Source organism: Lepisosteus oculatus, chromosome 6 (assembly GCF_040954835.1).
Source record: "Lepisosteus oculatus isolate fLepOcu1 chromosome 6, fLepOcu1.hap2, whole genome shotgun sequence".
In the NCBI taxonomy this organism is placed as follows: domain Eukaryota; kingdom Metazoa; phylum Chordata; class Actinopteri; order Semionotiformes; family Lepisosteidae; genus Lepisosteus; species Lepisosteus oculatus.
The window spans coordinates 36,159,700-36,176,509 of NC_090701.1; the positions used below are offsets into that span (position 1 = coordinate 36,159,700).

Here is a 16,810-nt window from a genome sequence, read left to right on the forward strand (position 1 = left end):
AGCGCTTTTAATTAATAATAAAATAAATTAAAAATCTGACATGCATGAACTGCATGAACCGTTGCATGAACTGCATTACAAAATGAAAAAAAAACATCGAAAACATTATTTTCTCAATTGCATCTGGATCGTACTGTGCACTTGTTTTCGCACGAAAACTATTCACATTACATGTATACTGCACAATGAGATGATTTTATTGATTATGCCTGCATGTTTCAAGTTATTAAAGGATTCTGAATTAAAGGGTTTGCTTTGACATAATTTCAGTGTGTTCCGCAAAATATTCGGAAGGCACATACTTTTAACTTGAATATCTAGAAATACATTGTTAAGTTTATTCGTGAGGTGATCGAAAAAATAGAAATTATCCTGTCAAATGCTTACACTATGTTTAAATGAAGGATTACACAAACGACACAATGGGGTTAACATTACTAAGTAAAATACTCTTTCCCACCTAGAGTTCTGCTGTTTAAATCGGCACTTGAAGTATTTTAATAAGACGCTCAGTAGGGAGTTATTGTGGTCGCTACAGGTGGCTGTGAACGACGTTTCTCACAATCTAAGCCCCACCAATACAGAAAACAAAACATTTATCAACCCGGTTTCATTTCTACCACGATAGACTAGCATCTAATAGTAGTTGTCTCTTATTTTATATTATCCCCAGGCTCCTGCTCACCGCGAACTGTACTGAAATAAGGTGTAAAAATGGATTGGCTGTTGGCTAAAATAGGGTATAGATATGCTGTTTGGCTCTAGTTTCTATATAATTATAATCGATAGCACTACAACTAGCTTTGTATGAGTTTGAATTATTGTGTTTGGAAGTCGAGAATGTGTTTTCAATAATGTTTTCTAGTTATCTCAGCAGCTAGGGTCAGAAACATTTCAGTACGTTCTGCAAAAAATATTCGGAAGGCATATACTTTATAATAGGGTGTAGCAGTGTGGAGTAGTGGTTAGGGACTCTGTACCAGAGGGCTGTGGGTTCAATTTCTAGGTTGGTTGCCGCTGGTGTAACTTGCAATAAAGTTGCTTCACTTTTACTGCTCCAGGAAAAGCCATACTGTGTACTGTACATTGGCATTTGTTCTCATTGTGGACATATCTGGTTAAACGATTCCATCACCATTTGTAAACCGCAATTTTAGACTATTCTTCATGTATAATAGTTACTGGCATTTAACAGAAAGAAATGTATGATATATTCCCAGTCAAAGAGAGAAAAGCCCCACCAGTGGGGTATGAATAAGAAGGGGAGTAAAGGGGCTTTAGGACCCATGAGATGACATAGCCCCGGGGGTATGTAATGAAACTTCCTGTTCCATTGTCTTAATTAGTGTGATAATAATGGAGATTGAAGACACCTGACAATTTTCACAGTTGTTTTCCAAAACATATAGAATTTACATCCACTGATGTGTTACAGAATGTCCTGTTGGAATATCTTACTCACAAAACCAACCCCACTTATTTAGACAAAAATAAAATCCTAATATTAAGCCCTCTTGTAAACCTATCAGCAAATAAAACAATTATTGCTGTATTTTTTCCGGTTCTCATTCCTCTATTTTTTTTTCAATAAATCAGTTTTAAGATAATTAGTTTTTGTTAAAAGTTGCAAAGGAAGAAGTTATAGGTTTATTCCATGCTGAAAAGAGAAGAAAGAAAACAACGCTTCGTCCGTGGAGCCTTCTTCAGGTGTGAGAAAGACAGGGCAGCAGGCAGAGGTAATGTAGCGGGAGAACAAAAGCTGGGAGAGAGGAGGAGCGAGAGGCGGGAACAGGGAACAGAAAGAGTGAGTAGCAAACATCAAAATGCATAAAATAAATCCCTATTATGGGTAAATTGTCTTAAATCATTAGGCTAAAACTTAAAGGATATAATGAATTTAAAGTTGCTCCACTTAAACCATTATATAAATTTGATTTACATAATATTGTATATACTATTGTTGTATCATCTATAATAGGGACTAGAAACCATTGTATGTTAAAATAATTCAGTTGGCCAAATATTATAAAGTAGAAAAAGAAGTAAAATCTTTGTAAAATTATTATTTTTTTGCTTAGAATTACTTACTAAAAACACAGACGCAGCTATGTCTTTTTTAACATCCTATCAATGTTTCACACTGACTCATCTTAGCACAGTAAATGCAAAATATTATCCCTTAGTTTAATATTTTGAAAGAAATATGAAAGTAAAAGGAAGTATGCCAAATCATTTAAAAATATTGACTGATAAGCCTTTGCTAACAGGTATTTGAACATCAGATTAGCAGTTATTTAAAGGGTATGAAATGCTTTCCATCTTAATCACAGAATCTGTTTTGCAATGGGGACTAGTTTCTCATAACTTTGTCTGAAGTTTTTCCTGTTGCTCAATCCACTAGAGGCAATTCAACAAATTCCATAGGAAACAGAGGAGTATTGGCTGTATTCAATATCTACCCCCCACAATGCCACTGAAAAGCCTTTCAATAGCTGTCAGCTTTCATCTGACTTTCTTCCAGTTTCCAGGCAGGAGAAAACAAAGATTTCAAAACACCCAGAATTTTCTAGTTTAATAACTATCTCTATCAGGTTTCAAGGCAGTACATTTTAAACCATGAGGATGCTTAGCAAAAAATCTAATATTTTTTTTTTGCTAATTTAATGCTTAGAGAAGAAATAAATGTTGTGCCATGTTTGTGCTAGAAAAGAAAGCCACTAAATAATAATAGTTATATTATGATTTTCTTGTTTTCTGCTGAATAGTGACTAGTTTATGAAGTGTTTTTTTTTTCATGTAAAATATGATCAACCATTTTCATTGGGAAGCTTATGGGTCTCTGAGTGATGCAGTGGATTCAGTGACTCTCATTCATCATGGAATTCTGTTTGTGTTTTGATCACGTCATTACACATCATAAACATGGTAATATTGTATAATTTATACAGTATATCTGTATATCTAATCACTTTATCCAGTACAGAGTCACAGGGGAGCCAGCAAACAATGGACACAAGGTGGGACACACCCTGGACAGAACACCAGTCCATCACCGGCAGACCAACACAGACACACACACACTCACACCAGGGCCAATTTTCCCAGAATCCAGTTAGCCTCCCAGTATGTCTTTGGACTGTGGGAGGTAACTGGAGCATCCAGAGAAAACCCACATTAACATAGGGAGGACAAACTAACTCCACACAAGGAGCACCCCAGGAATTGAGCATGGGCCTCAGCTCTGCGAGAGAGCAATGATCTCCCACCATGGGAGTAAACCAGACCACCCTGAGGAAATGCTTTTAAGCTATTCAATATTGGATATATCTGCAAAATTAAATTTTGGCTAGTTTGACATAAATCCAAAGTTTGTTTTGTGCTTTAAATCCTTTCACTATGCTCCTCCAATCCACTCCGGTTTCATGCAAACTGTCCTGCTGAAAGATAGTTTTGTTTCTATAATAAAGATGCATCCCAACTGCTAGCTCAGAATTTTGAAAAATATAAAATTCTATCTTGTCTTATGTCAAATAAATGTTTCTTGAGCCCGAGATTTTTTAATTGTTTTCCATGAAAAAATGACTCCACCAGGTTTTGATAAATGTTTTTTTTTGTGTGTATTTTATTTTATAGCTTCACTAGGCAGAGGTAAAAGTGATACAGTCTGACTCATCACAGGATTTAAAAGTAGTTGACCACCCGTCTGATGGACTGGATGTTAGCGCTGTGTCCCTGCCACTCATTGTGAGTGCGGAAATCTCCTCTCTCCACGATGTACATGCGCCCACGGTAGTTTGGCTCTTCATACATTACCCAGCTGAGGATAGAGAGACAGAGAAAATCTAAGTTTAGAGACATGCCGTTTATTACACATCAAAGGTTATAAAGGAGAAAAGCGTGTGCAATGTTCAAGTTTGAGTACCCAATATCTAGTGGCTGAAAAGCAAGAGCATTTGGAGCACTGCATACTCTAAAAAGTGCTTCCTTCTCTTTTTCCTGCAGTGAAAAGTGTGGAAGCTGGCTTTATTTTAAAACAACCAGTGTTCCTTTTTTTCATATTGGAAAATAGTTGATTTCAGTATTTCCTTTTAGTGAGGCAGAGCATTGCTCTAAAACTGTAGCTTGTGCAAAAAGCAATCTGGCTTTTGTCTAGGACATAACCATCAATTCCATTTGTATTGTACTCCATTAGCACATTTCTTTGTTTTTTTATTTTTGGTCACAAATGTAACCTCCAATAGACAGTTATAGTTTTACTAACTAAGCAAAAGTGATACATTTTCTAACAACATGGAAACATTTTCCTGCCAAAAAAGAGTTATCATATAATCAACTGCCCGTTTTAATTAAAAGAACCCAGAAAAACAAGGTGAAAATAGTTAAAGTATTCTACTACAAGTAACAAAAGTTTTTTTAAAATAGTAAAATAATAGACAGCAAAACTCCTATAACTTACACTGACAATCATGTTTTACAGAATGTCTAACAGAATCATCTCAAAAGCAGGTGATGATTCTAGATGATATATTTATTTTTTCTTAAACAAAAATCAACAATTTAATCAGCAAATTCAGTTTACTCACACACAAAAGTAACTACTAAAATTTAATTCAAGAAAGAAGAAAAGCACGAATCATTCTTTACAAACCATTATGTTTACTGTAAAGGCACTGATGTTATTAAAAAGCTGTCTGTAGCTGAGGTAGACGGATCTGTAAATGTACAGTAACACTTGTAAAAATATCTTGGTAAAACTTAAATTTTGAGTTTGATCAAGTGTATTCCTCTTCCCTTATATATGCAATATAAGAATGAAAATCAGCATTAAACAAGAAATGCACAATGTGAGAAGAATTGCCAAATCCTTTAACAACACACAATATACTCCTACATCTTACGAATTATTTCTTTCATCCAGATAAAGGCTTAATAAGTTGACTTTATATATACACATTCAAATAAAACAGGAGAAGGGTGTATTTCTGTCATAACCTTAAGTAATGAATGGGGGGTTTGTCAGGTTTGACTAGTGAGATTAATTTGAATCTCATTTTGAATCTCACATTGTCCTTCTAAACGACATTAATTTAAATCACCTACAGTAGGTGTTCCAGAAAAAGTAAACGTATGCACATTTACATGATAAATATGATATCTAAGGCAATTCCAACACAGTGCTTCAAGCCCTGGCTACACACCTTACATGAACATGAGATTTAGAATTTATTAATGCTTAGACCAAAGGCTTTCTATTAGCAAGCATCACAAAGAGTAATTCATTCCAAGATAACAGCATTATCAAGCAAAAATGCCTAGGTGAATCAAGTATTAGAGTCTTCAACAGACTGGTATTCTACTAAACTGGTCAATTGTTTCAAAAATTTCTTAGCACATTTTTTTGGATGGCAGAATATATTGAAAACAGCAATCAATATAATTAATGGCTGCACTGTATATACCCATTGATATTTTTTTAATTGCAGATAAATAGTATATTTTGCTGTGAGATAACTGAAAAGATAATGTCACTGTCAGTCATGCAGAGGATTTCTGCACATGTTCATTATGCCCATCACTAAAGACTCCTTACAGGTTTTTATCTCCATGACCAATCTCCCTTATTTTGCAGCAACAGATGTTAGACAAGGACTACTCTTGCTTGAAAGATACTTGTTTGGTGTGGTGCAGCATCTCAAAAGTAATGTAAAATCTTTCACCATATTGTTGGTGATGATCACAAAGAATCACAGTACTACCAGGGTCAAATTCAAGCTTAATATAATTTCAGTACCATAAATTGAGCTCTATATGTGCAAATTCTACACACCAATTGAATGTCCTACTACAGTATATGCACATGCTGATAATTAGGTGCACATAGCTTTGAGGTTAACCACGGGAAAGACAGTCAGTTTGGAAAGCAGTCAGAGAATTCTACATCAGTAGAGTGGGGAAGGGCAGTTGGAATCCATAGTGCAGGACTGTTGGTATCTGAGGTCAGAAAAGTTATTTGCTACCACATGGATTTTACAATACCATTCCATATGGATGTTACCAATAGTCAGGAAGAACTGCTCCACTGACACTAGCTTTCACTCCACTATTAATATGAGACCTTTCCCGTTAATATGGTGCTCGAGTAACATTAGTACTATACTGATGTTTTAACTGTGATTGCAAGACCACAGATCCATATTTTTATATTCTTATAAAATGGACATATCAACGGCACACCTCTGTACCAGTCCGCACAAGCCAGCGTGGGATGGTGACATCTCCCTTGGGATCAGCACGGATGTCTACTGACATACCACCCACCATCACAGGTTTGTTTATGTAAAGCATCCAGGGAGTGTAAAAGAAGAACCTTGGCTGACAGCAAGATACAGATGCCATTTCTAAAGTTGCTCTGCTAAGAATTCCCATTCAATCAATTTCCACATTCAGGTTCGTCCATTTCATGTCCTATCACCCCATATGTCTTTTTTTGTGTTGAAATCCTCCTCATCCTATCCTTAAGCAAGGCTGATATTCCATTCACTGCCAGGCACATACAGTACAGGGTCCATGCATGTTGTACTGTACATCAGTATATACAAATAAACCTGAGACAAGATATTAGAATACAAGAACGCTTCAGAATAAGCAAACCTAGTGCCCAATAACGAGAGACTGTACCTGTGAAAAAGCGTGGCTTTGCATGGCATGTATATCTTCCATGTAAAGCCAATCCAATGAGTGAGATGTGACTGAAGTATAGGAGCAAAGTTCTAATCATGCTTTTGACTAGCATGCTTTTGCAGCAGCAGTTCAATGTGTAAAGAGAGGTGTAGACACTTACGCTCCATCCCCGTAGACCTTAATGGCATTGACACAGTTCTTGTTCCAGCCACGGCCCTGCAGGAATGGGCAGTCGTCGCAGAACTCCATGCACTGCCCGGTGAAGTTACAGCCCTCGAACAGCTCGATTCTGTAGTGCTCCCCGTGCTAATGGACAACAAAACCCAACATTAAACAGCAAATACAGCCATTGACCGAGAGGGAGCAATGTATCCTGTATGTTATTACCTCTTCACTGATAAAAGATAAAGATTAAATATTTCTAAAAAAGTGTCTGAAAAGGTCTTGAGAAATTGAATAGGAGGGAATGACATGAGATGTGTGTCACAGCAGTATGATTTCCTCGGCACATTTTACAGCACCTAGCTTTTAAAAATAATTATGTGGGGAAAAGCTTTTTTCTTTATTTATCATTGTGCTTAGTAAACAATATTGTATTCAAATCAGCAACAATGAGTTAAAAACTAAACTTTAATAGTAGAGGCTGTATAGGTGCTTTTAAAAGTAAGTGCTTTTATCTGTAGTTTACATAGTATTTTTTATTGAAAAATGTTTAAGAAACAGATACAAATTCCAGTTCATTCCCTCATATTTAGTATGATCAGTATACTGAATCATATTGAATATACTGTAACCTATGCCTTTTAGTTAGTTCATTTGTGTACAGTATGTGAAAATGATGTTCATTATTAGCTATTCATAACAATAGTAACTAACTCATAAATAGGCTTTGTAACTCATTTGCAGCAAAATCCCATAGATATTGGGATGAAATCCTCAGATCGGTCGGTTACAGTAGCTACATTAAACCTGATGAAACGGAAGGGTTGAATGGCCTCCCCTTGTCTTTAACCTCCCTCATGTTTCTATGGGTCCTTACCATCCTCACAGGCCTGCAAGAGCCCATGTGGTCATTGTGAGAATTCCAGCGCTGAAATTCTGGGTACTCTCCACGTTCCAGGATATATTGCTGTCCTCGGAAATCTGGGTGGTCATAGCAGATCCAGGCCCCACTCTCCACACGGACAGAGTTCACCCGGTTCATGAATCCCCGGTCCTGGAAGTTGTCACAGTCTCCATAGACTTCCAGCTTCCGACCAGTGAAGCATTTGCCTTCGTAAAATACTATCTAGAGAGGGGACAGCACCGCAGAAGAGAGAGCAATGAGGGAAAGAGAATGACCAAAAGTATATAAAATGAGTTATTTCTAATAAATCATAACATTTTATCATTCCATTCATTTTCTAAACTACTGTAGTTTATCCAGTACAGGGTGGTAGGGGGAGCCTGGGTGCCCAATAGCATTTAAATAGTACTTATACAGTATATGGTGAAATCATTCATATCTTGCATTGTATGAAAATATTAAATTTTAACATCTATAGAAGATCAAAGACTTAAAAGTACAATATTAATGAATGTGAGTTGTTTAAATCATGTGTAATGTTTTCCTTTTTTATTATTGAAGTTGATTAGCCAAATATTAATAAAAAATATTATGAAGGATCAAGGAACAGTGCTTTTATGTCTGAAACAATTACAGCTGTTTAACATATTACGTGGATGTAGTTAGTAGAGAGGAAAATTTAAAACAAAATTTTTAATTTAACTTGGACTTTGTCTTGATTATAAAGCATTTTTTTACAGGAAAGCAGTTCTCAACACAGTTGAATATATATAATTACATCTATAATACTCATGTAAGAGCAACAGCTGTAGAAGAGTTAATTAGCCACTTAAAGCTAACTTTGGTATATCATAAATGTGGTTTTCTGATTTAGTATTACTTTTCCCTCTATTCTGTATTTTCATGTAGTTTAACTTTAGGGATTTTAGTTTCGGAACAACCTTTACAAAGCTGCATGCCTTCTCCCATTATTGTACAGCCGCCAAATATTAAAGGCAGAAATATCCAGCCAGTATCTTTGCATCAGGCCAGACAAACTCAAGCTGAATCCAAAGTGCAGGTTTAAATCGATCTTTGCCTTGGCACCATGGTCAGCTCAGTCCTGCTTAGCTGAGGTCTTGGCTGCCATTTAAGCATGTTGTATATGTTTGTATTCTGTTTTATAATTCAATAAAAAATGCATTTAAGCTTGATCTGAAACAATTATCATCATTACTTTGGCCATGTAAAAGGCTTCTCACTACTATTAAAATCACTGCCAATTAATTTCACCTGTTGACTGCGCTTTGCACAAGAAGAAAGGAAAACAATAGTTTGTTAGTTCATTTGTGTACAGCCATTCTTAGGTGCAAATATAGTAAATGTTTTCTTTTGCACCTTACAGTGTTTGTATTTTTATATTGATTTATACTGTTACTGTTCATAATATGTAGTTTTACTTAATGCTTAAGATCTGTTCTAACATCCCAGACCACCAAATACATGTAACTTTTTAAATGTGCAAAAGCTAAAAAAATAAGATCTCAATGCTAAAAAAGGTCATAATGGGCTAACTTATGAATAAGGCAAGGGTTATGCATTTATCTGAACATTTTTTTAAGTATTCCATAATGAAAAAAATGCAATTAAAGATCCACAGACCCTGTGATGAATGTAATATTATTCCGCTATGAATGCAATTGTGACTTTGCCTTTAGAGTTCCTCAGGTTCTTTGAACAAGCCATAGTGGTCACGCAAAAGCACTGTAATCTCTGGCAGTTGGTGAGGTATTTTGTTTATCCAAGGAATTTATAGGTAACAGGGATGATAGACTTAATGCAAGAATGCTGTTTGAGCAAAAACCCCAGGTACTTACCTTTCCAGAGTACTGAGACATGTTGCACTGGATGCTGTCCAAACTAACCCAGAAGTGAGAAAGTGTGACAGTGAAAAAGTTGGACACCCCAATATATATGGCTGTGGGAACGGGCAGCAGTATCGCGAGGTTAATTCAACAAAGGGACCACAATGGAGAGCTTAAAGGTTTTGCTTCACAGACAGTTTCTCTTACAGTTGGCACTGCTGATTCTGGGGTTTGGATTTAGTGCAGACAACCTGACAAAAGATTTGCTTGGAAGGGATTTCACATGCTGGTTTTGCACATGTGAGTCTTTTTTCTTTCTCCTGTGCTCTTTTTAGTCTAGTGCCATATGCACATCATGACAGACGCAGTGGGCAAAAACAGGCAATGCTGGCATCTTAGTGTTAGAATTTGCAGCTTTAAAGGCCCTTACAGAAAACATCTGCTGTGCTGAACTAATTTTCACTACTACCTGCTGTCGAAATACAGTACTATCAGTCTCTGCCCTGTTCTCTTCTGTTTGCGTTAAAGACAAGCTTTTCTTTGTTCTTCAAGCCCAGCAGCTACAGGATGTGATGTTTAGGGACTGACCTCTAGGTTCCTTCACAGAGACGACTGCTTTTCATGGTAATATCTTGTGTTCAGCTGGAACATTTCTTAGGATACTTGAAGCATTTTGAACTATTCAGAATATTTTAATAGCTTTGTTCTGAGAAAATTATGTACAGTACACTGATTAACTTCTCTGGCCTAATTTGGCTCAACTTTCCTATGGAAACATTTTGGGGAGTTTTACAAAGGTTAGTTTCATTGTGTCATAAAGATTGATAGAATAATCCTCCAGCTTCAAACAACATTATCAGGGAATTTTATTCCATTACTTGGTTATCATCTGTATTACTTTATGTGTTGTGAGTTGTATCTCAGAACATTGCTACAGCAACCAAAAAAATGAAAGTGTATTTTCACAAGATACTTACAGTACCTACACTACGTTGCTGTTGAAATATAAAAATTTAAAACACTACAAAAGTAGATATGATTGGTAAATACAATTTGTGTGCAATGGTGAAAAAAGCAGCATAAGGAGTATTTAAATCATTTGAAAATATGAATGATGATTATTGATAATATTATTACTTATTCATCCATCTATTTTCTAACCATTTAATCCAATATATTTATATTTAATATAATTATAATTTTAAATAGAGGCTTCTCTGTCCATCAAGAGGCACAGAGCATGGAGCTTGGAGGATTTAACATGGCACTTATGGTGTTGCACAAGTTAGTCTTACCTTGATCTTTGTGGTTTAACCTTGTTGATTGAGCAATGGTAGGCCTCTTTTTGAAGCTGCTATGAGCTACATTCCTGGGAGAAACAGTAGTGTATTACTTTCAGTGACTGTTCTTCTCCTTTGTAAATATTTTATTCTTTCCCAAAAGCACTGTCACAAAACAGGTACGTTTTGCACTATTTTTTGTACCAGAAAGTTCGGTCATATTTAGTCACATACAGGATTTTTTTATTTTTTCCGGTTTTTAGTTTCAGACAGTTGTATCAAATAGTATAGTTTAGCAGTATTTCCAAGGATAGGAAAACATTATGGACAGCTAAAATACTTATACTGTTGTCCAGCACTTTGTAAACAAAGTCACAAAAGGACAAAAACACAGACACACAGAAATATAGATTCTCTATTGGTCTGTCCTTCTCTGCTCCCTACAGTATGTATAACCTTTTTTGCTTTAACTTAACACTATGGTGTTAAGTATGAAGTCCACTTTTTTGCTCAACTGCTGCTTCTCTGTCAAGACCTTGTGTAAAGATGTCAATTTGTTGTGAAACACGAACTAAAGCATGGTTCAGCAGCCATCACATCTGTGGTAGATAAGTCACAACGTCAGATTATTTTGTCTAAATCTTTTGAGGTGTATTTGTTGTGCATTCTCAGTTTCTCCATTTCTAGTGTTGGCTCACCAGTATGCAGCTGCTTTCTAAGTGTGGAGAACATGAATACAGAACAGATACACAAAGCTTAGCTCCAGTATGTCTGGTATGCACAAACCAAGATATGTGACACTAGGCATTGGGGTTCTGTGTCTGTTTTCCTTGGTGCTGTACCATCTGCCTAGTTTGCCATTGTTGCACTCATATTACACCCTGCTGTGCCCACTGCCGAACTCCCTCCATAGAAGAGCAGTCTCTGAGCTCTGGCACAGGTCCCCCTAGTTTCCTGTTGATACCCTGTGTTTTTGCAACAGACTATTCAACTTCTGAATGCTTATACAAGCTTATATGGTAAATACTTCTAAAAGTAGCTCCTAAATTAGGAACTTGTGTGTTATACAAAAAACATTACATATTTACAATATACAGTGAGTTTTAACAATACCGTTTAGATTGAATAATGAGCTTGGGCACTAGACAGGATAAACCCCATAAGTAATGCCAGTCCACCAACTTCTCCCTTTGGGTTAATGGTTGCCTCATAGATGACTTGTTTTACAGCCCATGGAGGACTTGTGTCCTCTTCCTGGCAGGATGGCCACTATACCAATAGCTTTAAAAGTCTTGATAGATTCAACTTTTTGTGGATTATTTTATAGCCATCACCCAGATTGTGGAGGTCTATGACTACTTGCCTACAACCTTTTAAAATCTCTCTGACCTGAGCCATGGTGATGCATGTTATTGCTGATTGGCTTTCATGGATTACCTCCTTTGGAACCTTCGGGTCTTGGGAAATCTTCAGTTCCCTTTTGTGTTGTTTCAGAGGCTTTAATTGGACTTGGAATGTTACAGCAGATTTGTTTTTATTGAATTTTGTTTAAAGTACTACTTAGATGGGTGAATAGATATGACTCTCTTGTTTAATTATAATAATAATAATAATAATAATAATAATAATAATAATAATAATAATAATTGCTTACACTTATATAGCGCTTTTCTGGACACTCCACTCAAAGCGCTTTACAGGTAACGGGGACTCCCCTCCACCACCACCAATGTGCAGCATCCACCTGGATCCAGCAACGGCAGCCATAGTGCGCCAGAACGCTCACCACACATCAACTATTAGTGGGGAGGAGAGCAGAGTAAAGTAGCCAATTCATAGAGGGGGATTATTTGGAGGCCATGATTGATAAAGGCCGATGGGAAATTTGGCCAGGACGCCGGGATACACCCCTGCTCTTTTCGAGAAACACCCTGGGATTTTTAATGACCACAGAGAGTCAGGACCTCGGTTTTACGTCTCATCCGAAGGACGGCGCCTGTTTACAGTATAGTGTCCCTGTCACTACACTGGGGTGTTGTTTACTGGAATTCAATTCATTATTAATGACAGACTGATTGCTCTGTAGTAATGCTATAATACAGTGCAAATGTTTTTTAGAATTGTTTTAAGTGAGGCACATTTTCCACTTTGAAACTAATTCCGCTTTTTGATATTTCTGTTCCTATTTCATTGGGTATATGAAGAAAGCTGTAGGTCACTGTATGAGGAGGCACGGAGAACTGCACATCAGGCAGGAGAAACTTTTAAACAACGGTATTTCTAGGTTTCTAAGAATCCAGTTTATCTTAGCACAAAATATCACTAATTAGCATTAGGATATCATTCAGATCCATTTAGTTGCTCAACAGTAATCATATCCTCAGTCTTTCTTGTCCCTTTCAAAGTACTGTATCACACATAGTGCCATCTTAATTCTTTTTTTCTAATACACCGTGTTAGTTAATAAAGATTTTTAAATGTTATGACAAACCATTATCTAATGAATAAGATAACAAACATAAACTGGATTCAACAAATAAGATGAGAGCTGTATCATACCAAATATTCCTTTGACTAAAACACAACACAGCTGCAAGCTGAACACCATCTGTGGAACCACCATGATGTGAAAGGCAGCCTATTCACTTTTAAGGCATAATTGTAATTCAAATAGATTCTCTAACGTATTTTAAACAACAATCAATGTCCGGATAGAGAACAAGGCAAAACAATTTAATCACTTCATAAAAAAACATGAGAAATGAATAATCTGTTGCTGAATTATTTAGGACTTTATCTCTCAATCAATTAACAGAAGAAGTGCAAAATCACTAACCTTTTATGACTAGTGCAGAATATTCTAAATTTTCAATGTCTAAATCAACAAAAGTACTTCTCACACAGAATTTAAAGATATTGTGACAGTGCAGCTCATTTAAAAATAATGCATTTTTCATTATTTGTAATTCCCAAATGATTTTTCTTTGCTCTTCTAAGAAGGCTGGCAAATAGTAATCTGAGTAAATTAGAAACACACTTCAAGCCCCACAGACTTTGGGCTCCGAAACACAACAGCACAGTTTGCTTCATTTATTTCCAAATCAGGGCACACATTAAGGTGAAAACTAAATTATGTTACATTGAATGATTCATATTCTCATTATTTGTTTATAAAGCCAGAGAAGCCCATAATAACATATACTTACCCCAGTGAGGCAATTGCAAGGATCAAAGAATATGCTAATATTGCATATGAGGAGAAAAAGACAAAAACATTTTGGTTAAGAAAAGGACATTTTCAAGTGAAAACTGTTACTCTAAAATTCCAGATGGGGACTAAAATTTAGAGTGCCTCACTGTGTCCCTGGACTATGGATTTTTTTTTATCCAAAAAGGAAATATTTATCTCTGCCATGCTTATATAAACCCCAAGGCTTAATACTGCATGTGAGAAAGTCTAACCACCTGGAACCTCTTCCACAGAGCACTGTCAGTCAAACCCACATGTCCCCTTCACACAACTCTGGCTTTCTGGGAAACACGTCATCGCACTGCCTGTTAAGACAATTTAACATTTGGCAGACATCAAGTAATCACATCACGCTAGGGTTCAAAACCAACCACCTGAATAATGTCTGAATTGTGAAGAGAAAAGCGTTTTTTTTTTCTTGTAAAAAATCTTTAGAAAGGTACATGTGAATGTCAGCAAATCACCTTATGATCTTACAGGGCTTATCTGCATTTTGCCTTAAGTTTGAGGTTGGCTATATAACTGTTTTAGTCAAGAAAAGTAAAATTATTATTTCTATTTTGTTAGATAAAAATACAATATTTTTAAAATACAATAAATATAATGCAACTACAAAAAATGATAAAATATGAAGATATATGTTCCTTTGTAGAAACCGGTGATAAAACTTTACTTTTCTTTAGTATTTAAGGTGTGGATTTAGAGACCTCCAGTTCTGTCTATTTTTAGGAAAAAAGATTCTTGGGGTTTTGTCTTTAAATATCTATCCAATCTGCATTATACATCTAGTTTATTTTATTTGATAGTAATAGCCTTAATTTTATATCAGTTCGAGTAGGTGGCTGCATCAGCATGTGTAGGCTGCAAAGGAACAAGTAAAGGTTTATTCCATGCTGAAAAGAAAAGAGGTGTGCCTTCTCAGGTCTTCAGGTGTGACTCCACAGCCAAAACACTGTGTCTCTTTTCTTTTAAGCACAGAATAAACCTTCACTTGCTCCTTTATTTTATTTGGCAATTTTCACGATGCATCATCTGAAGACATTTTAGAATAAAAATAAACAAAAGAGACATGTAGGAGTGAGAGGAACTGCGTCAGTGAGTTGGCTGTAAAGGGGTGGTAACAGAGATTAATTCCATGCTGAAAAACAGAAAGAACACTTTCTTTTTTTTGCTGTTGAACCTTCTTCAGGTGTGAGGGAAAAAAGAAGAGTGAAGGTGCGGTGATGTACAGCTACTAAGTTTTCATCTCATACCCTTGAACACCTATCTTTAAAACCTTCTTGTACACAGTTCTCTTTACCATTCCCTTCCACCGTTCAAGTCACCTTTTGCTGTAAAAGAATTCCCTTTATCACCTGCAAGCTTCTATTTGGGATCATGGGACTAAACGTTTTGCTGCCTTGCAGTACTGGGGTTCTGAGTTTAATTCTAGACCAGGGATCTCTTTTTTTATTTTATTGGAGTATGTATGTTCTCCTTGCGTTTGCATGAGTTTCCTCCAACAGTCCAGAAACATACTGGTAGGTTAATTGGTGCCTGGAAGAACTGGCCCTGGTGTGAGAGAATGCTTATTTCTGTGTCTGCCCTGTGATTGACTGGTATACCATCCAGGGTGTACCCTGCCTTGCTCCCGTTGCTTGTGGGGATAGGCTACAGCTCTCCTCTGACCCTGTATTGGATAAAGTGATTTAGAAAATATACGTGGCATGAACAGTTCACTGATGGAGTCAGGAACCACTGTTCAATCCCTTAAAAAATGTGAGCAGCAGCATTTTAATTTTATTCTGAAATCCACATGAGGCCCGTATGAGGAAACTAAAACACAGGTGGTCTATGCTCATATATCTATTTTAGTAGAGTTTAAATCCAAGTACTAGAGTTATTAACAGGCTACTATTTGTTAAGAATTTGTGTGGTTAAAGCAATAAGTCATGAATTCCATCAAGCCTGGACAAAGTATGGATTAGCTTTTCTGTCTCAGATTGGGCAAGATGTGTATGGGCACACACAATGTTGCAAGGATTAATAAAAGATACCTTCGCAATAATGCAAACATAAGTTTCACATGCAAGATTTGGGTTAAAAATAAGAAAGACCTTTATTTAATATAGCACCTTTCACGGTACACCACCTCAAGGCACTTTACAATCCAATAAATGAAAGAGACAGGTATACACAAAAGCAGAATATTAAAAGCTACAGTGCAGAAGTACGTTTCGAGTTAGGATTTGAGAATGCTGATTGACTTGCGCAATCCGATACAGGCTGGCAAATCATTCCACAGTCTTGGAGCTACAGAATGGAAAACAGGGTCTCCCAGTGCTCAGAGCCTTGTACTGGGAATTGAAAGAGTGCAAATGGCATGTAGATGTGGGGCTTAACAGTTCAGTGATATCTGATTAATTTTATTGTGGAATTCTGGATATTTGCTCATGCAGTTTAGTTTTGATTAAATTCTGAGCAGCTGAGTTAAAAGCATGTTGCCACTTGTTAAGAGTATATCTGGATAAATCAGCAATCACTGCATTACAAAAATCAGAACTTGGAAAAGACAAAGCATGGATTAGCTCTTCTTTAAGATTGGCAAATATGTGGAGTTGATAAGGATAACCAATCATCAACCACGTCGGGCTTGTCACAGTCCAGATGTAAAAAAAAGTGGATGCAACATGGGTTAAAACTTTTTTTT

The 16,810-nt window shown here is 36.4% G+C and overlaps 1 protein-coding gene across 1 annotated transcript; it reads right to left on the bottom strand.

Moving 5' to 3' along the window:
• Positions 1-3,602: 3,602 nt before the first annotated feature.
• On the bottom strand, positions 3,603-9,712 carry crygn2 (crystallin, gamma N2). Its single transcript, XM_006634199.3, has 4 exons — positions 9,604-9,712; positions 7,721-7,969; positions 6,842-6,987; positions 3,603-3,817 (listed from the first exon to the last, which is right to left on the bottom strand). The coding sequence occupies exons 1-4, from the start codon at positions 9,622-9,624 to the stop codon at positions 3,682-3,684; spliced, it is 552 nt and encodes a 183-aa protein (XP_006634262.1). The 5' UTR covers positions 9,625-9,712; the 3' UTR covers positions 3,603-3,681.
• Positions 9,713-16,810: the final 7,098 nt, after the last annotated feature.